The sequence below is a fragment of the Corylus avellana genome, chromosome ca6 (genome assembly GCF_901000735.1).
Source record: "Corylus avellana chromosome ca6, CavTom2PMs-1.0".
Lineage (NCBI taxonomy): Eukaryota > Viridiplantae > Streptophyta > Magnoliopsida > Fagales > Betulaceae > Corylus > Corylus avellana.
Genome location: NC_081546.1, coordinates 22,007,436 through 22,033,127, shown reverse-complemented (window position 1 = coordinate 22,033,127; position 25,692 = coordinate 22,007,436). Strand labels below are relative to the sequence as shown.

Here is a 25,692-nt window from a genome sequence, read left to right as displayed (position 1 = left end):
ACCTTCTAATGATTTGATCATGGTAGAATTTGAACAAATAGGGGTCATCCCAATGGTATTGTCCAGATATAGACATTAACCTCCTCCTTTCTTGACTAGACATACCTAGAGGAAACACCTTGGCAGTTATATATTTCACTATATCTGCGTACCATGGGAGTTGGATATCAACTGCAAACAACTGCTCATCCGGAAAATTTTTATTCAATGAAAGCTCATCTCCTTCCTCCTCATGGAGTAGTCTTGATAAGTGATCTGCCACCACATTCTCATTGCCCTTCTTGTCTCTAATCTCAAGGTCAAATTCTTGCAGAAGTAGTACCCATTTGATCAATCTAGGTTTTGCATCTTTCTTGGCAAACAAATATCTCAAAGCAGCATGATAAGTGAATACAATGACTTTTAAACCAATTAGGTATGATCTAAACTTCTCCAAAGCAAATATGACAGCTAATAATTCTTTCTAAGTTATAGAATAATTTAACTGAGCATCATTCAATGTTCTAGAAGTATAATAGATGGCATGGGGTACCTTATTGATTCTTTGACCCAAGACCGCTCCCAAGGCAAAGTCACTGGCATCACACATGAGCTCAAAGGGTAGACTCCAATTAGGTGCCCGCATTATTGGTGTAGATGTGAGCAGCTTTTTCAGTGTGTTGAAGATAATCATGCATTCTTCAGTCCATTCAAACTTGGCCTCCTTCCCTAGCAATACACAGAGAGGTCTAGAGATGTTGGAGAAATCCTTGATGAACCTTCTGTAGAACCCGGCATGTCCAAGAAAACTCCTTACCCCCTTCATTGTCAGAGGTGGGGGAAGTTTGGAGATGATGTCAATCTTAGCTTTATCCACCTCAATGCCCTTGCTTGAAATAACATGACCCAATACAATGCCTTGTTGAACCATGAAGTGGCATTTTTCCCAATTGAGCACTGGGTTGCATTCTTCACATCTCTTGAGAACATTCTTCAAATGGTTGAGGCTTTCATCTATAAATACCTCAATGGATTTCTCCACCATATCTAAAAAAAAATGCTCATCATGCATCTTTGGAATGTAGCCGGAGCATTGCATAACCCAAATGGCATCCTTCTGCAGGTGAATATGCCAAAAGGACATGTGAAGGTGGTCTTCTCCTGATTCTCTGGTGCTATTGCAATCTGATTATAGCCACTGTACCTATCCAAGAAACAATAGTAGCTATGGCCAGCTAACCTCTTTAGCATTTGATCAATGAAGGGTAATGGAAAATGATCTTTTCTTGTTACCTTGTTCAGCTTTCGGTAATCAATGCATACCCTCCAACTAGTGGTTATTCATGTAGGTATCAGGTCATCATCTTCATTCTTCACCACTGTGATCCCACTCTTTTTTGAAACTACCTAGACTGGACTGACCCATTTACTGTCTGAGATAGGGTAGATAATGCCCACATCCAGTAGTTTTAATACCTCTACCTTAACTACCTCCTTCATGTGTGGATTGAGTTTTCTCCGTGCATCCCTGGTTGGCTTTGCTTCGTGTTCAAGGAAGATTTGATGCATGCACTTGGCTGGACTTATTCCTTTGATGTCAGCAATGTTCCACCCCAAAGCAATTTTATGCTCTCTAAGAACTCTCAACAGCTTTTCTTCTTCCCCACAACTCAGATTTGCAGCAATTATGACCAGTAGTGTCTTGTTCTCTCCTAAGTAGGCATATGTTAAGTGTTCTGGCAATTGCTTCAATTCCATCTTTGGTGCTTGGACAATAGAAGGGACAAGAGAGGTATTAGTAGGCTCAAGAATCTCAAAGGGAGGAGTGTACTTACTTGAATATTTTGGAGAGACCTCAAGGAGGTGCATGGTTTCAATGATGTCATCAGTAACGTTTTCAGGTTCTAGCTCAATGTCCTGCCTTGTGAAACTATAGGTGAGGGTGGCCTCCAATGGATCTTTATGTTGGTCCTGCAAAACTGGCTCACTAACACCTTGGATCATACAAACATCAGAACAGTCTAAATCATCATGAGGTAATTTCAGTGCATCGAATATTTTGAACTCTATTGTCCCACCATTTACCTTCACACTCATAATATCCTTTTTCACACCTATTGTGGTATCAGCAGTTCTTATAAAGGGTCTTCCCAAGATAATAGGCAAAGGTGATGGCATAGGGGATTCTTCCACATCCAATACAATAAAATCAGCAAGTAAAATAAATGTACCTACCTGTACCAACACATCCTCAAGTATACCTCTTGGTCTTTTGATGCTTCTGTCTGCCAATTGTAAAGTGATAGAGGTGGTTGAAGCTCCCCCAAACCCAGCTTTTCATATACAATGTAAGGCAACAAATTGACCCCTACTCCCAGATCCAGCAATGCATGCTCAAAGAGATAGTCTCATATCCTGCAAGGAGTAGTAAAACTACCCGGATCTATTAGCTTTGGTGGTAATTTTCTTAGCAAAACTGCACTTACCTCCTCTGTTAGGGCCACTATTTCATGCTCCTGAAACTTCTTTTTGTTAGTACAACAATCCTTTAAAAATTTAGCATATGAAGGAATCTGTTTAATTGCATCTAATAAAGGAATGTTGATTTCTACTTTCCTCAAGGTCTCAAAACTATCCATAAGTTGCTTTTCTTTCTTTGGTTTGACTAACCTTTGAGGGAAGGGTGGTGTATTCACCTTCTCCATTTTACTTACCTTGGATGTCGAGGCTTCATCTGGAGATGCTTGAGGTGGCTCTTCGGTTCCTATGACCTTGCCATTTCTGAGGGTTGTGACTGCTTTTAGCTGCTGGTGACCCCTTGGATTGGGTATTGTTTGGGATGGACATTCACCCTTCTTTATTTCACTCAGTTCCTTAGCCATTTGCCCCATTTGTACTTCCTGTCTTCGAATAGCTTGCTCGGTCCTTTGAGTGGACTGATCATTCTTGGCATTGGTTTGTTGTTACGTAATCACAAATTGTCGTAAAAGACTCTTCAGATCATCCTCTTCTGGCTCTTGGGCTAGTTGGACTGCTTGTTGGGAGTTGCTTTGCTGTCCTTGAGGGTTCAGAATATTCCTACTGTTACTCCTTGAGGAATTGGGGTGGTTGCGCCACCCTAAATTACAAGTGTTGGAGTATGGGTTGTTCTTAGGAGGGTAAATGTGCTGTCCCACATAATTTGCTTGGTCCTGATCTGCAGATGAGTACAAAGGGCAGGTCACAGTAGTGTGATCTAGATGAGAACATATGGCACATACCTGGAGTTAGGTGGCTGGCTAAATAATAGAGATGTTTTGAGTAGTCATGGAGTTTACAAACATATTTAATGTCTTCTGCATGGCAACCATCTGATTTTGCATTCTGCTATTTTCTTCATACCTGCCTTTGCTCCTTACACCTTGCCTCCCTCTTGATGAGAATTGTTGGGTGTGTTCACTCAATGTCTCAAAGATTTCTATGGCTTCCTCACGGCTCTTTTCTATCAGCACACCTCTACAAGCTATGTCAACAACACCCTTGTTAAAATCATCTAACCCTTCATAAAAGATTTGTACCTGGTCATCTTGAGATATGTTGTGATTTAGACACTTAAGCAGCAGCACATTAAAGTGGTCCCATGCTTCAAAGAAAAGGTCTCCATCTCTTTGTTGGAAAGATTGCAGCTCCCTTCTAAGCTGCCTTGTCTTTTGAACTATGAAAAACTTCTTCAGGAACTTACTGGACAACTCTTCCCAAGTATGAATGGATTCTGCAGGCAAGGAATTATACCATAACTTAGCATTGTCTTTCAAGGAAAATGGGAATAAAACTAACCTGAGTTTCTCTAGAGTTAGGCCTTGAATGTGCTAAAGCTTGCAGAGATCAAAGAACTCCCTAAGGTGCAAGTTTGGATCCTCAGTATCTGTGCCGCTGAAGTGAGTCAAAACACTGAGTATTTGTGGGGATATATAGTAATCGCCTTCCACCTCCGGTTGATAGGCAATGCATGATGGCTGGTTGAGGTTTCTTGGGATGAAAGACTGTTTCATGGGCCTTCGCACGATTGGCGGGTTTTCTAAAAGATCTTCCATTGTTACCTCAACTTTTTCTTCTTCCTCCGTGTTGGAGTTGTCTCTAGGCCTTTGTTGAATGGTCCACTCGAATTTTTCCATAAAAAGATTTTGCCCCTACAATCACAGTAGCTTCAGTGTTGCTGTTCAGAAACTCCCTGGTACTGCACTCGATCGCAGAGTAATGCGCTCGATCGCACTGCGCTTGATCACACACGGTCTGCGCTTGATCGCAGTAACAGAATGCAGGCACTGCAAAGCTGAAACAGAACATAAACAGGGGAATAAAAAGAAACAGGAAAATACTTCTGATTTTTTTTTTTTTAAAAAAAAAAAAAAAACAGAATAAAATTTTAAAATTTAGAATAACAAAACTAAAGGAAAATAATTTTAAGCAAAATTCACCGCAATCCCCGGCAACGGGGCCAAAAACTTGTTGTTACAAATATCTACCTAAATTAATAGGCAAATAATTGTATGTTTTACCCGTAAGTGCACGAAGTCAACATAGTAGTATAGGGTGCAAGTACGGGGGCATTCCCACGAGGATTGCTAAATTTTGTCTAAAATAAATTCTAAAAGTAAAATAAAACAAAGATTAGATTTGAGTTGATAATAATAAAAAGGTAGGGCTTCGATATCCACCACTAATTATATTTAGATAATATATCAATATGCCAATGCTTTGATCATGTTATGTCTATCTAATGTTTGTCAACCTAAGGGCATGGGTGTCTACTCCTTAAGCTATTGATTTCCCTAAGCAACGAATTAGGCATGAGTGTCTACTCTAATTCTTTTCTTTCTTAAAGGATTTAGCATGGGTGTCTACTAAGTTGTTCTTTAAGAAAGCATAATTCTATAGAAATCGACAAACACATGAGGCCCAGTGCATGGGTATCTACTCCCGATTCTCAATGTTGATTAACCCAAGAACCTGGTGTGGATTTCTTTTGTTACTTTTGTTAAACTCAGGACTCGGTCATCCAAATTGATTTAACTAACTAGTTCATACCACATGCATATGTTGATCAAGCACACACATATGAAGAATTCATGAAAGTAGGAATTAATCAAGTTAAATACCATAACATGATCATCACAAAGGCGCCAATATTGAATATTAGCTAAACATAACTAGAGGTTCAATCTAGCCCTACTAAGTAAATTAGTTACACATAAGTTTGATGTTAAACATCTTCATAAAATAAAAGAAAAGAACGGAAAAGAATAAACCCGAAACTTGAACTTAAAGAGCTCTAATTCTTCTCTTTAGAAAGTATGTCTATTCTAGAGGTTTAAGGGTCTACTTATAGGCCTTAGGAATACTCTAGAAGCCCTAAAAATCATATGGTTTGAACCCTAGTTCACACAAAGTTACAAAACCCTAAAAATTACAGTTTCCATATCAAGGCTGGCGGCTGACTTGGCCATCACGCACGGGTGCGCTCGATCGCAGCCCGTGTGAGATCGATCGCAGGTCTGTGATCGATTCTCTTTGTACTAGCACTCGATCGCAGTTGCCTTGCGTGTTGTGGTCCTCACATGTAGTGCGCTCGATCGCAGCTCCCCTGCGATTGATCGCACTACCAGAGCCTTTCAATTTCCAAAATAGCTCTTTTTAAGTCCAAAACTTCTGAGATTGCTTCTTTTTCTTCCAATGGCCTACAAAATCAAGGAAAACACATAAAAAAGCCAAAATGACATAAATTAACTAAAACTAAAGGATTAAAACATGTAAGTTAAGGGTTAAAAATATGAATATTTTAGCACTTAACACGACACTCTCTTAATCTCTCTCTTTTCGATTCCATATTATTTATTATTTTTGTGCACGGTAACAACAACTGGTAAGAGAACCAAGTTCTGTGATGGCTGAGATTGGCACATCTTCTGCAAAATTCAACGTGATGAAGATGAAACTGGTAATTTTGGGTTATGACAGAGACGTGTCAAGGATTTGTTAGTGCAACAAGGGATGGTGAATGCGTTATATGGGACAAAACCAAAAGGTATGCATGCCGGACATGGATTGGATGGAACTTGAGGCTAAAACGGTAGCTTCTATTCGGCTTTGTCTGAGGGATGACGTGATGTATCATGTCATGGATGAAAAATCTCAGGCAGTAGTTTGGTTGAAACTGGAAAGTTAATATATGTCAAAGTCGTTGACGGACAAGCTCTATCTAAAGCAATGGTTATATGGCTTGAAGATGGCAGAGGGCTTAGATTTGAGCCAACATCAATGTGTTCAATTAGGTAATCGGCGATTTAAAGAGGGTTGATGTGAAGTTCGAAGATGAAGACAAGGCATTAATGCTATAGAATTCACTCCCAACTCCTCCTACGTATGAGAATTTGGTTACACCTCTAACATGGAGGAAAGAGTCCTTGGAATTAAAGGACGTTACAGGAGCCTTGTTGGCTTTTCATCAAAGAAAGAAAATTGGTGATGAAAGTTTTCAAGGAGAAGGGCTAGTTGTAAAGGGTAACTAGGAGCGTGAAAGAAGCAGTAACAAGGGTGGTTCGAATGTCAAGAATTCCCGGTCAAAGCCCAGGAAGAGGAACGACATCAACTATTATAAGTGCAGAAATAAATGGCACATAAAGCAGGACTGTCCAGTCCTGAAGAAGAAAAAGGACGACTAGAATGAAGGTTTCTCATAATTTGTGAATGTCGTGGAGGACAATTCAGATGAGGCTGATGGTGAGATGCTTTCTGTTGCATCAAATTCAGAGCATCATATGGATTCTTGGATACTAGACTCAGCATGTTCGTTTCACATGACATCTAACAGAGATTGGTTTGACACCTACAAGTCAGTTAATTATGGTATAGTGACTATGGATAATTGTGCACATTGTAAAATTACTGTCACAGGTAATATCAGGATTAAGATGTTTGATCGGATGGTTAGAACATTATGTGATGTTAGACATGTACAAGACGTAGAAAAGAATCTGATTTCATTGGGCACCTTAGACTCAAACGGCTATGGTTATAAATCTGAAGGTGGAGTAATGAAGAAGCTAAGGGTGCGATGGTAGTGATGAGGGGGCAGAAAATTTCAAAGAATATCTATAAACTGTTGGGAAGTACATTTGTAGGTGGAATCGCCTCTGTGGAGTTTGAGTTCGATTGTATTGTTTTGTGGCACATGTGGTTAGGTCATATGAGTGAGCGGGGCATGTTAGAGCTTCATAAGGGAAATATGTTGAAAGGTGTTAAAACATGCAAGCTTGATTTTTGTCAAAACAGGCAGAATCGAGTACAATTCAAGACAGCCACACACAAGACAGATAGTATTCTGGATTATGTTCATTTTGATGTTTGAGGACCAGTGAAGACAGTGTCAGGGGGAGGACATATGTATTTCGTGATCTTTTTTAATGATTTCTCCAGAAAGGTTTGGGCGTACTTCATGCGGTACAAATCATAAACGTTTGTCAATTTCAAGTTGTGGAAAGTTGAAGTGGAAAACTAGACTTGGAAAAAGGTTAAATGCTTCAGGACATATAATGACACTGAGTACACAAATAAGAAGTTCAGAGATTTCTGTGAGCAACATAGTATAAAGAGATATTTCACAGTACAAAAGACACCACAACAAAATGGTGTGGTGGAAAGGATGAACAGGTCTATTGCAGAGAGAGCACAATGTCTTAGGTTGAATGTTAGACTTGTGGGCAAATGCGGTGAGTATGCCATGCTACTTGATCAACATGTCACTGAGGGTAGCACTAGATAGGAAAGTTGCAGAGGAGGTGTAGACAGGTAATGAGGTAGATTACTCTGGTTTGAGAGCATTTTGTTGTCCAGCCTATATGTACATACCTAGTGAAGAACGATTGAAGCTTGATCCAAAGTCTAGATAATGTGTCTTTCTCTTTAAGGGAATAAAGGTTACAAGTTTTGGGATCTGAAGGCAAGGTGGTGATCAATAGAAACGTAGTATTTGATGAAAATCTCATGTTGAAGAGTACTCAGGGTAAAGAGTAGCAGGTGCTAGAAAGCAATAGCAGTGATAAGCAGGTGGTGCATGTCGAATTAGAGACTCCTGTGCAGGAGAACACTTCTCAGGGTACAGAGACCTCAACTTCAAGAGTTGAGCAACATCATACTATAGCCGCAGACTGACCTAGACGCACTATCAGGCCACCAGCCAGGTACGATTTTAAAGACATCATTTCTTATGCTCTTGTCACCAGCAACAGAGATCCTACTACTTTTCAAGAGGCTGTCAATAGCCAAGAAAAGAGAAAATGGGTTGGTGCTATGATGGAGGAGATGAAGTCTCTGCATAAGAACCAGGCATGGGATTTGGTAGAGCTTCTAGAGAGCAAGAGGGCAATAAGTTGTAAATGGGTGTTCAAGAAGAAGGAAGCAGTATTAGAAAAAGGGGAAGAAACGTCCAAGGTTTGCCTAGTAGCAAAGGGTTACTCACAACAGAAAAGGGTTGATTATGAGAAAAATATTTTTCTCAGTGGTGAGACATACTTCCATTAGAGCGGTATTGGTAGCTCATTATGACATGGTATTGGAGCAAATGGATGTGAAGACAGCTTTTGTCCATGGTGATTTGGAGGAGTAGATTTACATGGAGCAGCTAGAAGAGTTCAGTCAACCTGGATAGGAGCACTTGGTCTGTAAATTGAAGAAGTCACTTTATGGATTGAAGCAGCCTCTAAGGGAGTGGTATAAGCGGTTTGACTCTTACATGATCAAAATTGTCTACAGGAGATGTAAATATGAATGTTGTGTGTATGTGAGGAGCCTTAATGATCACTCATTTGTTTTTATGTTATTGTATATGGATGATATGCTTATTGTAGCTAAGAGTATAATGGAGGTCAACAAGTTGAAGGTTTTGTTGTGTAGAGAATTTGATATGAAGATTTGGGTGCAGCCAAAAAGATTCTTGGGATGGAGATTCGTAGGGACAGGGATACCAAGAAATTGTGGCTATCCAAGGCCAGCTATGTGAAGAAGATGTTGGAGAGGTTTAGCATAGAGAATACGAAACCGGTGAGTACACCTTTGGCAAATTACTTATGTTTGTCTACCTCACAGTGTCCAAAGACAGTTGAAGAAACTAAAGGCATGTCTAAGGTCCCATATGCCAGTGTAGTGGTGTGTCTGTTGTATGCTATGGTATGTACTAGGCCAGATTTGGCCCATGTAATCAGTGTGGTGAGTACATGGAAAATCCGGAGAGATAGCACTAGGATGCAATCAAATGGATTTTCAGATACTTAAAAGGTAATACAGACTATGGCATCACTTTTGTCAGACAAAAAAGTGATTTGTTAGTCGTTGGGTATGTGGATGCAGATTATGCAGGAGATTTGGATGACAAGAGGTCGACCATGGGTTATGTGTTCACTTTCATAGGAGGATCCATATGTTGAAGATCTATGATCCAGTCCACAGTTAGGATGTCCACGATTGAGGTGGAGTACATGGTTGTGGCTCACAGGGTTAATCAGGGAGCTGGGTCTTCAGCAATGTGGAGTTCCGTTGCATTGTGATAATCAGAGTGCCATTTACTTGGCAAAGAACCAGGTGTATCATGCGAGAACCAAGCACATTGATGTGAGGTTTCACAAGATTAGGAAATTGGTTGGTACAGGTTAATTGTTACTTGAGAAGATTCACACTTCAGAGAATGGAGCAGATATATTGACAAAGCCTGTTACCGCATACAAGTTCAAGCATTGCTTGGACTTGACAAATGTCTCCAGGTGCTAGAAAGGAGAGGAGATGAGGCGGCATCTCCAAACTTATCAATTCCAGGTGGAGGTCCAATACTTGATTATCTTCGAAGAGGTGAATATTCTCCAAGGTGGAGATTGTTGGAACAAGTGGCTCATATTTTCTCGGGCTATTGAAACTACTGGCACATTGGGTGTAATTTGTTTATGTGGGCCTGGGGACAAATAAGTTGTGGTGGGTATTTTGGGGCTTTCCAAAATATTTACAATTAGAGTTTTCTTATAAATATGTTATGTTGTAATTCTAAATCATTGAATAATAAAATATAGTCGCACTCTCCTATTGACGTAGGCAAATTGCCGAACCACGTAAATTTGTGTCTTGACTCTCTTTTAATTTCTCTCTTTTCGATTTCATATTATTCATCATTGTTGTGCATAGTAACAACACATTCACTAAGCCACCAATCACCAACAACTTAACACAAACACACGAAAACCCAAAGTGTCCACACTCAAGGTGGGCAAAGGAAGCCATGTATTAGCTTGAGGATGATAGGATCATAAGTAACTTGTTCATACTAGAAGATAACATTAGAAACTGTTTCATTAAAAAAAACATGTGGTTAATCAACATTAATTTAAAGAAATCTGCATACACTAGATCACCACAAACCCATAACTCCATCCTTTTAAAATAATAATAATAATAATTGCACATGCACTCAGCCTAGCTCTCTGAAAAACTTCCATCCTATATATAGCCTATATACCAAGTTTACTGGGGGATGATACACTTCTGCATCAAAATATGATACAAGAATTTATGAACCTTGTTGATACTATAGATGCTAAAGCCCTAGGGAAATTTATCCTCTATCCTTTAGCAGTTCTTCTTTTTAGTATTGAAAATATTCTTGTTTCTTTTTTCCCAAATACCCCCATCAGCACATGGCTACTACAGGACCAATCCATGCACAGATGCACTCTTCCTTCAACTGTCCACTTACTGCATGGCAAAAAGCATATTTATATCGACCAAAAACACCTAAATGTCATCAACAAACAAGACCTTATCTTGTTGGTGACCTGGCAATGTCTCAAAATCTGATTAACCATTTCATCATTACAGCTTCAGATCCTGGCAGCAATTTCTTAAATGTGTCACAGCTGCTTGCCAAGAAAAGAAATAACCCAAGAACAAAAGTTGGCACTCGGTGATTGTAGAGTAAATTTATCACAGGCTGATTTTTTTTTTTTTTTTTTTTCCATATTTGTAAGTATTTCGAGGGAACTCTTCAAAAGATGACACTTCCTTTAATTTTTACTTGTAGTTCTATCTGACTTAAAGATTCTTTTCTTCCCTCTCCTTCTCTAATCTCTCTTTCTCTAAAAAAATACAGGAGTAATCTGAAAATTTGGCAAACTATGAGGAAGATCTAGATGTTGTCAATATATAATTTAAAAAACTGTTATGGAATGAATATGTAAATGTTGCTAACTTGTATTATAGCTTCTGTGAAGTTTGGCGTTTCTGTATTATATATATATATATCCATCATCTAGTCACTTCCAAAGAAGGCCTGGCTGGATGCTTTCAATGATTTTATAATAGCATGTATAGAGTGCATGCCCCAGTGTTTTTCCCACATGTTTAAACTTCATAGAACTTGGACCTACATGCTTCATTACAATTATCTCATTCAATTTTCTCCTTTCTCATGTATTTTTTATTAATGTTTCTCTTACTTTTCCACTAATATAATCTCCTTTTTCCCAGGAAAAAAAAGGGTAGGAAGAAAAAGAACAATTGAGTGGCAGAACACAGTAAAAACGTGCCAAGACACAACAGTACTTGGACCATATATGGGCTGACATGCCGTTGCAGGATCCAAATTAAAACAAAAGTACCAAAAGAAAGTTGTAGAATGTCAATGCAGCCCACCATTTTAGTGATCACCTATGCAGCATCTAACCTTCCAAATGAAATCACATGCCTTCTTGTCTCACCTTATATATATATATATATATAAACAATGAATGATGAACATGAATCTTTGATCAGTAATTACAAATTTAATAAATTTTCTTTTTCACTATCACAACATGAAAAGCTTAACTCCCACCTAATCCAATTCCATTTTCTTGATATTCAACAAACGAAAAGGAAAAAAAAAAAACACAAAATGCAAATCCTATTTCAAAAATCTCAGTTCACCAACCTCTACAAAAACTATCAGAATTATGTCTTATGCTTTTCTGTTTCATAAAGACAACTAATTAAGTTACCTCAACAAAACCCAAGAAAAAAAGGACCTTCATATATGTCTTACAATTAACTTGAATAGTCAAACCATAAAAACTCTTCTTTAGCATTTGCTCAATAAAAAATAAAAATCTCTCAAAAGAAGTCAGCATTTCTTGTAGTAAACAAACACTTAAAGATAGTGTAGATTATATTTAGTAATTAAGTATACTAAATATCCCAATGCCCTGAAACAGCTGAAATTCAACGTTTTTATCATACAACTTGCGCACCAACGTCCAAACACCACAAGGAGTGGACAGAATTAAGTCCTTTAACAACCAACAATATTTCACAAGATTTGAAATATAGTTGTATTCTTTGTCTTGTAAGACCCGATCCTCAATTATCATTTACCCAATTTTTTTTTTATCGAGCCCCTCTTTTGTTTGATCCAGCCTAGAATTCATTTAACCACCTTTTTCTTTTTCTTTTTCTAAAAGCCCACAGTCCAGTCTCTGACTTTACCCAAGTTTTTTTTGCTACTGCCCATCGATCGACCAAGTGTAATGCTACAAGTCGTTCTTATGTCACTCTATTGTCATTCCAAAAATGATGTGGCTTTTAAAATCACCATTGGACTTGTGATTAATTACCATTGAATTTTGATTAAATTGTGATTTTAAAAGCTATCTTATTTTTGGAGTGACACTAGAATAATACAAAAAGGACTTCTAGAATTACTCATCGACCAGCATAATGCCTTTATATTCTAAACTACCAGTCATTTAGGCATTTGGTCTCGTAGCATTCCTAAGTTACAAGTCGTTTAGTGTCATCTTCTAAAAATTAAAAAATAAATTGCCAATCTCCACCATAGCTGAAACCACACCTCCCTTCCAAAATCCCAATCATCATCTCTACCTCTACCATTCTGGTCGGTCATATAGGTGTGATGTGGGTCTCTTATCCCCTCATTGGAGAGAATTACCAAACATTGAGCTGGCAATTATTATGGCTTTTAGCACCAAGAACAAGCTTGGATTCGTTGATAGCACCATCTCTCCATCGGCAAATTCCTCCATTGATTTTTCACAATGGAGCTGTTGCAACAATATGGTCAAATCTTGGTTATTAAATTCACATTCTACTTACATTTTCACTAGTGTAATTTATTGCAATCTTACTAGCGACATTTGGTAGGTACTTAATTAAAAAAAGATTCCCCCAAGTGAATGGATAGTCCACAAATGTTCAACTAGAGCAAGATATGAGCACCCTTGTTCAGGGCACCATGCCCATGGTTACATGTTCTACAAAATTGAAAGCATTATGGGATGAACAATAAGCACTTCAGACCAGCCCATTTTGCACCTGTGGCACACTCAAGGGCCTCCAACTACAACATTATCAGTATACCATGATATTCCTCATGGGTCTCAATGAGTCATATCCAGTTGCTCATGGACATTTCCTCTTGATGGAACTATGGCCTTCGGTCAGTTGTGCCTATACCTTGGTCCTTCAAGAGGGACGCCAATGCAGCATTAGAGCCCCACCTATCGTTGAGGGCATTGCCTTGGATGCCAAAGGCAACGTACCACCACATAAGGAAAGCAAATCTAGTTTTCCAAAAAAATGAAGGACCAAAATGAACTCATTGCGGTCGTGAAGGTGATACCACCGAGCAGTGTTACTATCTTCACAGATTCTCTCTTGCCTGTCATAAGACTGACTCTGACATTACATCTAGTACAGACTCTGGCCCTAAACCCATTTCTCACCAAGTTTTCACTACCATCGGTTCTCTCTTTTCCCAATTAATTCCAACAACTACTTGCAATTTTGAATAACGCCACTCCGCAACAATCTAAGTGCGTCTTCTGCCTTGTTTGGTCTCTATGGATTCTTGACAGTGGTGGTACTGACCATATCGTATATTCTCCTACTACCTTGGCTTATTTCTATCATGTTCATAGTCATACTCTTCAATCTGGTATATTCTCCTACTACCTTGGCTTATTCCTATCATGTTCATAGTCATACTGTTCAATTACCTAATGACTCATATGCTTTCGTAACTCACATTCAATTTATGATTTTTTTCTCATCATATCCTCTCTTTGGATTGTGTTATTTGATCCTTTTCTCCACGCCCCACATCACCAACCCACCCACCCCTATATCCCTTTTTCCGTTATTTAGTGAGACTCTAAATTAACGTGAAATTTTATCTTTATTTCGTCTTGTTCTTCCTTTGTCCTACAACATATGCTAGTGACAGAGGAAAAGAACCATCGGAATCGAAAATATAAATATCTTAGTTCACAAGTCTTTTCATCATAGAGAAGCAGTTGAATGAGTAATGACAAATAATTCTCTCTCTTACACACACACACAAGCACTCATAAAGATTCTGCATAGAGATTCTTTCTCTTCTATTCTTCAATTCTACTTCTCTATATATTCATTAATTAATTAAATGTATACCTGCAGCCGGTGGAAGCAATAAGCGCCAGTCCTAATTACCCTCTCCCTTGTTGTCTGTATTTAATACGTTTCTGATTTTCTTGCCTCGACAAGGCTCCAATCTTTTCTGTTTTTTCTTTTGTCACAAAATTGGCTCCCTCATTCTAGTAAATATTTTCTGAAAGAGAGAGAGATGTTTAGCAAAGTTGACTTGGAATGTTAGTTTTCTTTGATTTTCCCGTGTAATGTTATGAAACATAAGCACCAGCTAGCCCACCAAAACATGTTCAATCCGTACAATATTCACCGAAAACCTGTAAATGATTGGTTTGTCTGCATATATGAAACTTAGATATCCCTTCTAGGGATACATCTCGGATTACAAGGCATCTGAAACATGGATAGAAACCGAACTTTAGCTCAAGTTACTATAGTCCACCATTCATCTTGAATGGTAGATGGATCAAAATACTTTTCAAATTGCAGTAATTCCTCAAAATATATATATATATATCTCGAGAGCTTCAATTAATGGTTGGAGTACAGAACTTTTAACTTGCAGACAACTCCAACCTTATCCACGTAACATAAACTGGGATGAACTCGAAATCCACATCAATCTCTAGATTTCATGTACTTCCTTTGAATGTTTGGTGATTATTGGGAACTTTCATTTTTTGGTTCGCCATCATAAACTTATCCATTTATATAATATACATTTTTATCCCATTATATCCATATAACAGTCTAAACCAACTCTTGAATATTTAATGGTGTCGTAAAAAAAAATTCAAAGATTAGTTGGGACTCACTTGCACGCACGCATGCACGTCAACAAATTTAAAATAGTTGTGGGATCCAAATATGGTTTGTAACTTTGTAGCATTACTCTAACAATATACCCGTCCCTTCAAAAGATTTCACAATTAAGTTTTTGGGGTTTTTTTTTTTTTTTTTTTTGGGATAAGTAAAAATTTAACCAGCCCTAAAAATTACATCAGAAATGCTCCAAAAATGGAGGAGAAAATATTTTCATGTGAAAACATCAATCCATCCACTGCATTGTGTCTGTGTCCACCATTATTTTCATGTTCATCACACCAGCAAATTACATTTTGTCCCGTACACAAAAGATCATCTCAAGAATTCTCTGAAGAGGGACAAGAAAAAATAAATGAATGGTCAAGATTTTCCTGACCATGACCAGCGTGTTTGAGCTACCACGAACCCAGCTAACCAGATCAGGATGAACGCAAAGCTGGGAGTCAACTTGTTATGTCAAACTAGTTGTGCCATCCCACCTACGTACATGAACCAATACTTTACCAACTACTCTTAGTATAGAAATTAGTAATGGGTGTTAAATTAATTATTATTTATTTTAAAAGTTTAAGTTGATAATAAACGGTGGAATTATTCATATAAATTAATATCTCAAACTCTCCCTCAACACTTGAGACACAATACGTAAAATATTTAACTGAACTGTGGGGTAAGTATGTGGTAGAAAAATGTTCAAATCCAAGGTGTTTATTCTGATACCATATATGTTAAAATCACAATTTATTTTAAAAGCTAGCTTAAGCAGTCGATAAAAAGTAGAAAACTTAATCATTTGTACATTAATATCCTATTCCTAAACATGGGGTATTCATCTATACCACTTTGTCTCTTCTTGCTCTAAACTTAAGAATCTTCCTTCAAGTCCAAGAGGAATTACCCGAAAGCTTCAAATCTCAGAAACTCCTATATATTCTCAGAAAATCCTATTTAACTGGTCATCGAGTTAAGTTCCAACTCCTCTAATGAAAAATATTCAAAAATATTTGTCACGTTGAATGTTGAAGATATTGCCAGTGTCTTCGTCTTCTGGCCAAAAAAAAAAAAAAAGCAGCCCGCATGCTTAAGAAAAATAACACTCTGCAAAATATTTGATTAGAGAAAATTCTCTGATTTGATAAGAATTCAATGAGTAAGTTTTAAATTGTAAAATAGCTTATTTATAGAAGAGAAATACTTGCAATAAAGTAAACCTACTTCTAGTAGTGGAAGAAAACCTAATCTTAGTAGGGAAAATAGACATGATCCTAATAGAGAAAAAATAATAAAATCTTAGTTAAAATTAAATAAAAATTTAAAGCCTTTAGATTTCAAGAGAACAAGCATGGAAGACAAACATCGATCGGGACACCATGTCTCAAACATTTTCCTCCAACAAAGAAACCCTAATTAAGATCGATCCAATCAGTAACATTGATAGAAAATCTAGTAGGGACACATTGATAGACTTCTTGATCTACTAATTAATTCTTATAGAGTCTTGGCTTGCATTTTAAGACACGGCTACCTCAAAGAGGAATAATACTTGGCCGTATTTAATGCAGCTTTTTTGACATTATCTAATTTGAAAAAATTATAAAATAAATGAATTTTTAATTTCATTTCTTTTAATTGAAGGAAGAAGATGACTGAAAAATAGGATCAATTAAACCAGTTGCGGGTCATTGAAGCAATGAGATGCCATCAGGCAATTAATCTCCTAATTATTATTTTGGCGTCCCAAGATTCATCCTGGAGTCCCTAATTACACATTTTTATATTTGATTAATTAGCTCTTGTCCTGTAAAACCCACTCCATTTTTCCCGTTTCTAATCACTATACACGGTGTTATGGAATAATCAGTCCCCACCAGGCCAGTGGGGAAGAAATTTATAAAAATAAAAAGATCTTAGATTATATATGGTACATTTGGGCCAGGTTGGAAGCATACCAGCCATATGGACAGGAAGGACAGCTTAATTCACAGTAAATATATTAATAATTAATTTGTTGCTTATTGTGTCAGTGTTTGTATCTTTGGAAGAAGATTAACTTTTTGTATTTAGCATACAAATTAAAGGGGGATAATTACGAACTACTGAAGATCAACTGTCAACTGCAGCAAATGATCAACACAAGCAATAAATCAATTCCAATTGCAAAGACGTAGAGATTTATTATTTCTGACTAAAAATAGTTTACAGCTATAAAGTAAAGCCAGTAGTACGTTTGTCAGTGCTATCACTCCAAGATGAACAATCAATTTAGAGATTTTCTAAAATCATTTATAAAAGTCAGTTTCACCTAATAAACAAGTAATTAATATGATACTTAACACTCATAAGTATATTCATAAACCATTCAGTACTCTATGTAGAGGCTACTCATTTTTTCAATATATGATCTATGTGTTACAATTTCTCCCCTCCCTCCTCCCCCACCAAAAAACAAAAAAAAAACGAAAACACTTGACTTCCTCGTTAAGGTCACATGATGCAGTACTGCTTCAATACCACATGGTGTTACAACCTAGCTTTGATACCATTTGTAATGACCGAATAAAAACGTTAGTTACATATGTACTATCACATCAAAATAACTAATGATCAATTTGGAAATTCTTTAGATTACTTATAAAACTCAATTTCACCTAATAAATAAACAATGTGTGACTTAATTAGCACCTATGGTTGTTTTTATAAATCACCTACTCTATGTGAACTACTCATCTTTCTAATATGGGGATAAGGTGTTACAATCTCTCTCCTTAAACCCCTGATGTAATCGTCAAGGCTAAATCATGCAATACTGAGAGTATCACATAGCATTATTAGGTGACTATGGTACCACTTGTAACAATTCAGAAAATGCGATAGCCACATCTATGCTATCACTCTAAAATAACTAGTAAAGTTACAATTAGAGCAACCTAAAGTCATTTATAAAGCTCAGTCTCACTTAGTAAAGAACCAATGTTAGACTTAATTAGCGCTTTCCCCAGGTTATTACAGTCATAAATGAATTGTCATCCTGAAAGCATTTGCCATTAGTAGCACTAAGAATGAAGCGAAGCGGGTATATATATATATATATTTCCTGCCAAAATTCTTCATGTGAAACATTTAATATGTCACATTTGGGAATAAATATCATCAAATATTACTGACTAATACCTCATACTAGATTGGATTAGTGTTGCAGTCCATTTTCTGCTGCAAAAAATTCAAAATTTGTTTGTGCTACATATTCCTTCTAACTTGCGCACAAAAAAAAAAAAAAAATTACTTCTTCACATAAAGACAAAAAGACAACGTCTGTTGCAAAAATAACTTCTTCACATTAATTCACAAGTGGAAGGCCTATAGTGAGATCAAGATTCAGGTCAGGTAAGCTGCTTGTGTTGCTCTCTGCAGGGTCACTTGTAGAATTCAAGGCTTGAGAGTTTGAATTCACTGCTTTATATGTATGATTATTATTTGGCACAAAAGATTTGCTTGGTCGGGTGAGCTGTCCCAAGCGATGGTTGTTGGGATCCATCCCCAGCTGAACTAGTTTTCTTTTAAGGTGAGTGTTCCAGTAATTCTTCACTTCATTGTCTGTCCGGCCCGGCAATCTCCCAGCTATCAATGACCACCTAAACCGACCAATTTCATACATAAACATCAGTAAATATATATGTGTGTGTGGATAATATATAAATCAAAGAGAATTAATACACATATATGAATGGTTTTATCTTCTTTAATTTTCGTTTAACTAGGAAGACGTTAAACCAATGATTAAGTAATTAAATTTACCTATTCCTATCAACTTAAGCTTTTGAGATAAATAATAATTTAACATGGTATCAGGATAAACAGTAATTTAATAGAAGTAGGTGACAGTAAAAATTAGTCATTAATTTTTCACTACCACTATGTTATCTCGGTTGTAATATTGCAGTCATATGTATAGCAGTCTATTAAATATATATATATATATATATATATATATATATATAGGATTAGTTTTTAGAAGTATATATCGAGATGATATATGAGAGAAGAAGTTGCACCTGTTTCCAAGAAGCGCATGGAGTTTGATGATGAGGTCCTCTTCATCTTCACCAAAGTTGCCACGTTTAAGGTCTGGCCTTAGGTAATTTACCCATCTCAATCGACAACTTTTGCCACAACGAAGCAAGCCTGAAATAAGAACATCATTAAATTAACCCACCATTTAACATATTATTTAATTGAACTCTTCAAACAAGAAGAAGAAGAAGAAGAATAAGAAAAAGACATTTTGTTTTAGATGATGACGCCATATATACCTGCAGCTTCAGGGAGAGAACGCCAGCAACCCTCTCCATGTTTTTGGATATAATCCATGAGCTTCTGGTCTTCTTGCTTCGACCATGCCCCTTTGTTTGTCTCTTTCTTCTCACAACAAGGTTTCCTCATTGAAGTTTGCTATGAAACAATATTACAGGTAGAGATGGATAGAGAGTTGACAAACCCTAGAAAGAAAGAGAGAGAGAGGGAGAAAGGGAGAAAGTCTCTTCAAAGGAAGCACCTTTAAAGTGAATGATGAGTAAATATAATAACACTTTGCCCGGCTGGTGTTTGACTTTTAGTTAGCCGTAAACCTCATCACCTATCATAGGGTTGGTATGACCATGCCTGCAACCGATTCAAACCCAAATATAGCGGCTTTAATCCTATGTATCTATCAACTCTTAATGCCAACACCCTTCACATTTTCTTGGAATTATTTCATTATATTAAATTTGATGCCTCACGAGAGGATTTATGAATTTAGTGTACGGTTTACATTTCAATGACAAATTATGTACATGTCATTTAATTTTGACCCACGCCGGTGGGAAGGATTTTTTTTCACAAAACAGATAATAAAAATAAAGAATCTATTTGAGATTGCGTTTGAAAAATAGAATTTTTAAGTCAAAAGGTACTTTTGGGCAAATACTCATTTTGGCCAGTTTGAGGGGTTTAAAAGTGCTTTTAACACTCAAAAAGTCCATTTGAAGAAAAAAAAAAAAATATTCATTTGGTAAAAAAATTAAAAGCGCTTTTAAAAGTCTAAAAAGCTTAAAAATTGCCAAAAAGTATTTTTGGCAAAAGCTTAAAAATGAAGGTTTTGCCCAAAAGCTTTTTTTTACTTAAAAGTTATATTTCTCAAACGCAATTCCAAACAAGCCCTTAAGCTTTTGCCAAAGTGAGTTTTTGCAATTTTAAGGTTTTTTAGACCCTTAAAAGCGCTTTTAATTTTTTTACCAAACGAGTACCTTTTTTTTTCAAACACAATCTCAAACAGGTCCAAAGTCTATGTTGAACATCTCATTGGCCAACAATGACGTTTGAAAGAGTCTTACAAACCCTTGAGTTGAATGAAAATATAAATTTTCATTGATTTCTAATCTATCTTTATTGGAGTACAAAAATACAAAATAACATTTAAATAGACACCGACAAAATAATAATTTTTAAAATATATATATATATATATATATATATATATATATAAAATTAAATACTAATAACCTAAACAAAACTAATAATTTAAATAAAATTAAAAGAGCCAATTATTTATTTATTTTTTATTCTGCATTACCTTTATCTCTAAGCAAAATCTTTCTTCATTTTATATATTTCCTTTTCTTTTTCCTATTTTTGCATGCAAAATCATGATTGGTTGATATTTTTTTTTTATAATCCATGATTGGTTGATATTTGATTCTATGTGTTAGGCTCAATACTCACTCACGTGTTTGCCCCGTTGACTGTTAGATCCATGCATGGAAAGTCCTACCACCGTCAAGGCCGGGCTTATCCATAGATGCACACGTGTAACAAGAACCACAATCAGCAACCCTACCTTCCACTTTTTCCCCATTTTCATCTGTCTTGCATGTAGCCTTTCAGCCTTAAATCTACTGAAGATGGGAAAAAGGATATATATATATATATATATATATATATGTGTGTATGTGAGTGATTAAATTTACTTTTTTTTATCAGCTTAAGTTTTTGAGACAATTAGTAATTGTTAATATGTTATCAGAGTCAATGGTCCTAGATCGAACCTTGACTCCGTCAAATCATCCCATTTAAATTAAATATTTCACATGTTGAACATCACCTATTAAAAGGGAGTTTGAGCCTACACATGAGAGGGAGTGTTAAAGTAATGATTAAGTGATTAAATTTACCTATTTCTATCAACTTAAACTTTTGGGACAATCAATAATTTAACAATATATATATACTTAGACCTTAAAAGAATAGAACCCAAAAGGATAAAAGAAAAAGAAATAATGATAAATGGTATTCTATTTCTTTGTCTTACTCTTAACCAGCATTTCATCAGACCACTTGGCTTTCCACCTTATTCATATTACATCGTATTTGGCGGTCGTAGGTATCAAGGACATCTTTTTTTATGTGATGAATGTTAAGGAAGTTGCCTTTTAATCAGAAAGTTCCAAAGGAAAAAGCTCCTTCACTTCAGTCACTGAGCTTAATTAATTTACACACACATAGAGGAAAAAGAGATAAAAAAACAAATAGGTAAATCCAGCCTTCTTCATTGGTTTTCACAATTATGTATACTTTATTACCACAGAGAAGAAAAAAAAAACCACTACTTTATCATTGCACGAACCAGTGGGGTAAAAAAATAAGTAAAATATATATTTTATAATTTATCAATCAGGCAAAGCAAAAGGCTCCCTGCTAAACCCCTGAAGAGAGAACAACGTTAACACAACCGCACCAAGTCGGTCAACTACATAATACATCTAACCAAACAAAACAACACGTACAAGAAAAAACGACGAACCAAACTCATCATGGCACAAACAAAGTCAGGTGAAAAATATATTCTGATCACCAAAGTCCCACCATCCAATCAACCATATATGTACGTATAGGGAGGGACTGATGGGCATTTGACAAATAGTTAATCTGCATTCTCATCCACAAGATATAAGGTCACACTGGCAGCATTTCGGCCGACAAATACCAAATCCCTAGCTACACACAAAAACTCGACATACACATCAAATTCGCCATCAAATAAATGTTAGGTTATGTGAAGTCTAGTTTGTACCGACTCGATTTGACATTGGAATTTAGGGTTTAGGCGTAAACATTTATTAGCAACGACTTAGAGTGACCGCTAATGAGTTGTCATTAGCGGCAATTTTGAAAGTCGCCGGTATTTAGCTTTACCGTCAGATTACTACCAACCACCAAAAAGCGGCCGCGTGTTGCCAGTATTTGCAAATAGCGGCAACTTTTTGCTTATTAGCGGCGACTTTGGGTCGCCGCTAATGACCATAATTTTTGTAGTAGAAGCACTACAATTCAAATGGGATTCTTTTTAGGCCTAGTTCATGGAGGCTTGGGCCAATATCTCGGGAAAAAAAATTGACCCGTTTTGGTGTTTTGACCCAGTTGGAGGTCATATATATAATCACTTCTAACTTTTGGGTGTTGTACGAATGTAATTGATGCCTCCTATATTCTTTTCTCAATAAATAGTGAAACTTAACCCTTAGTGGTGAACTAAGCAAATCTTTGTGTTTGAGATTATTTGTTTTTGTGTTCTTCTTATTTTTACATCTTACTCATTCTGGGAATAAGATAGATTTCGTAACAATTAATGCCGAGAAAATATAAATATTTTGGCAATTAGACATATAAAAGATTTCCCGTGAAATTTCTAAATAACCACCTGACGATATCCTCCCACGGGAGGTTGCACTTGTCACAAAGTGTCAAATGTTCAAGGTTACCCCTCACACCAGTACTCTATTCCCCTCAAATTAGAACTTAGCACAGGCTATATTTTTCCAATATAGTATCCGTTTGGTTTAGCAGTTTCAAAACGTGCGACTTTAAAAAAAAATAAATAAATAAATAAATTAATTAATTAATTAAAACACAATTTTACAAATGCAATCAAGCGTTTGGCAAGACAATGTATGTTATTGCCCTCCTTTCCAACTGCATGTCAACCATTCTTTGGTCCGGTCCAAATCACAGTACAACTCTCGAGATTCTATGTAATGTTGTGTAACTTCAAGTGGGGCTTCGGTGTTAAAAAACCTCAGAATTATGCCTGGTACTCCTTTTGTCCAATTAAGGAGCATGGCAGTCTGGATATGAGGACGTGTGGAAGAGAAGAGAGCGGAAGCAGATTGATAAAGCGATAAGACTACATCTTGTATTGAATTATATAGATGAAATAGTGTTATCATAGTAACTGTACGTTTATAGAGAGGTTATGAGTAGTAAACAAGTAAAATTAATTTTAAATAAAGAAGAGAATAAACTCTACAAAGAAATATAAAATATTCTTTTATATTTTAACATCTTCTTCAAACTCAAGATGTAAGCTTTGATCGAATTTGGAAAATGAAAGGTCGACCGGTGTCCATTTTTTCACATAAGACCAATAGAAATCAGCCACGTGTATCTAATAGCCGTCCATGTGCGCCACACGTGCACTTCATATCCTTGTCAAGCTGTCATGTCTGCACATTATGCCCAAAAACAATTTAATAAAATAAATAAATTAAAAAAGAGACTGATATTTTAGCATTGCAAGATAATTATTAGATAAAAACGTAGTTAATTTATAGTGTTACATTTAAAAATGGAGGATGGCCGGGGACCCGCTTCTTACTTTTCTTTAAAATAAAAATAAAAATTTGGCATGTGTTCTAAGAGGAAAATAGGGCATCTAATTACTTTAAGAAAAATGGAGTCAAAATGCATGGAAACAATCTAAGCTCTTTTCAACCAGCCCTACCTAATGTCCTTTGTTAAGTACTAGGCTTGACCCCATTATACCACCATCCAAAAACTTCATTTTCTCTTTCCTCTTCGTTATATCTCAATCTTGATGCACTATGTATGTTATTCATTTTATATATGGTAAGTTCCAAGCGTTACTCACATAAACATCAACACATTATTTAAATAAATAGACAATTTTATTCATATTTGAAGCATTCAAAATCTACCGATCGAATATATATATATATAACTGAGGTGAAACTTTCCTTAAACTTTCAAATTAACTATGATCAACTTCCATTTAAAGTGGTGGTTCAGTGGTCTAAAAAAAATTTCAAAGTAATTAGGTACATATTAGGGCATGTGTTTGAATCATGCAGTGAGAATCTTCATGCCTGATTAGTGTAAACTATTATAAGTCCCACTGATGACCTGATGTGCGGTTCCTAGCGTTTAAACCCTTCATATGCGGTTTCCAGCGGGCAAGTGTTACTATGGTCATATTCAGGTAAAGTAGTTACTCTTGTCGCCTCCTCCTACCTTTTTTAATTTTTTATTTTATTTTTTTAAAAAGAAAAAACATGATCAACTTGTGGGAGGAGAGAGATTTGGAAGAGAGAACACTATCTCCAATTGTGACTCACATGCAGTTGCAAACTTGGCTTTTTTTTCTAAAGATTAAAAAAAGTAAGTGTTAAAATATAAATTAAATTCTTAAATTCATTCTGATCAACTTAAACTTTTGGGAAAAATGATTATTATAAAGTATTAAAGCAAAAGTCTTAAGATTAAACTTTGTCTCTATCATTCATCTCTAGTTTCAGTTAAATATTTCACGTGTTGTACTTCATTTATTCAGGGTTTGAGCTCACATGTAAGTGAAAGCGTTAAAATTTGAATTAAATGATTAAATTCATAGATTCCTAACCGCTTAAGCTTTTCCTAAAACAAATACTGATTTAACAAACAGCATTCATACCTAATTAAGGCCAGCAATCAATTGATTATTGTATAAACTTCCACTAGTAGATATGCTTCCACTAATAGAACAGTTGAAAATTGAAAGTTTTCTTAGTTTATCAAAAGTATTAAGATTTGAATATATATATATAAAAGATGAGTTATATATTTGCAACCCACACCCTAGCTAGGTTTTGAATGGAGGAGAAGGCAGGTGCAAGATAGCAAGATGGTAGAGAAAGAGTTGACCGTTAGATACGTGAGTGATATGCAGATTTCATTTTCACGTGCAGCCCGATCGAGAAATGGAGCTGCTCTCATAAACCTTTTTACGAGCGTACGAATTTGATCGGTTTCCATGGTCGGTGGAAAGTGGGGGGACTAACTGATAAAAGCAGTCAGTTTGGTCAACGGTGAGGGACCAGTGTAACCGCCCTTTTCTTTCTTTTGTTTTTCTTTAATTTGTTTTTCTTTTTCTTTTTTCTTTTCCTCTCTGTTTTGTTTTAATATTAAACAAAATTATGATGATTTGAAAACCGTAAAATGTTTTCCTTTCAGAAAATATTTTTTGAAATTTGAATTATACAGAAAATGAGCGATGACAAAAACTAGCTAGCAATCTTCTGTACGTGGTAGACAGAGGTTTGGCAA

The 25,692-nt window shown here is 36.2% G+C and overlaps 1 protein-coding gene across 1 annotated transcript; it reads right to left on the bottom strand.

Annotated features, from left to right (window-relative positions):
- Positions 1–18,383: 18,383 nt before the first annotated feature.
- Positions 18,384–19,863, bottom strand: LOC132184278 (transcription repressor MYB6-like). The gene is made up of 3 exons (XM_059597846.1): positions 19,590–19,863; positions 19,332–19,461; positions 18,384–18,911 (listed from the first exon to the last, which is right to left on the bottom strand). The coding sequence occupies exons 1-3, from the start codon at positions 19,717–19,719 to the stop codon at positions 18,617–18,619; spliced, it is 555 nt and encodes a 184-aa protein (XP_059453829.1). The 5' UTR covers positions 19,720–19,863; the 3' UTR covers positions 18,384–18,616.
- Positions 19,864–25,692: the final 5,829 nt, after the last annotated feature.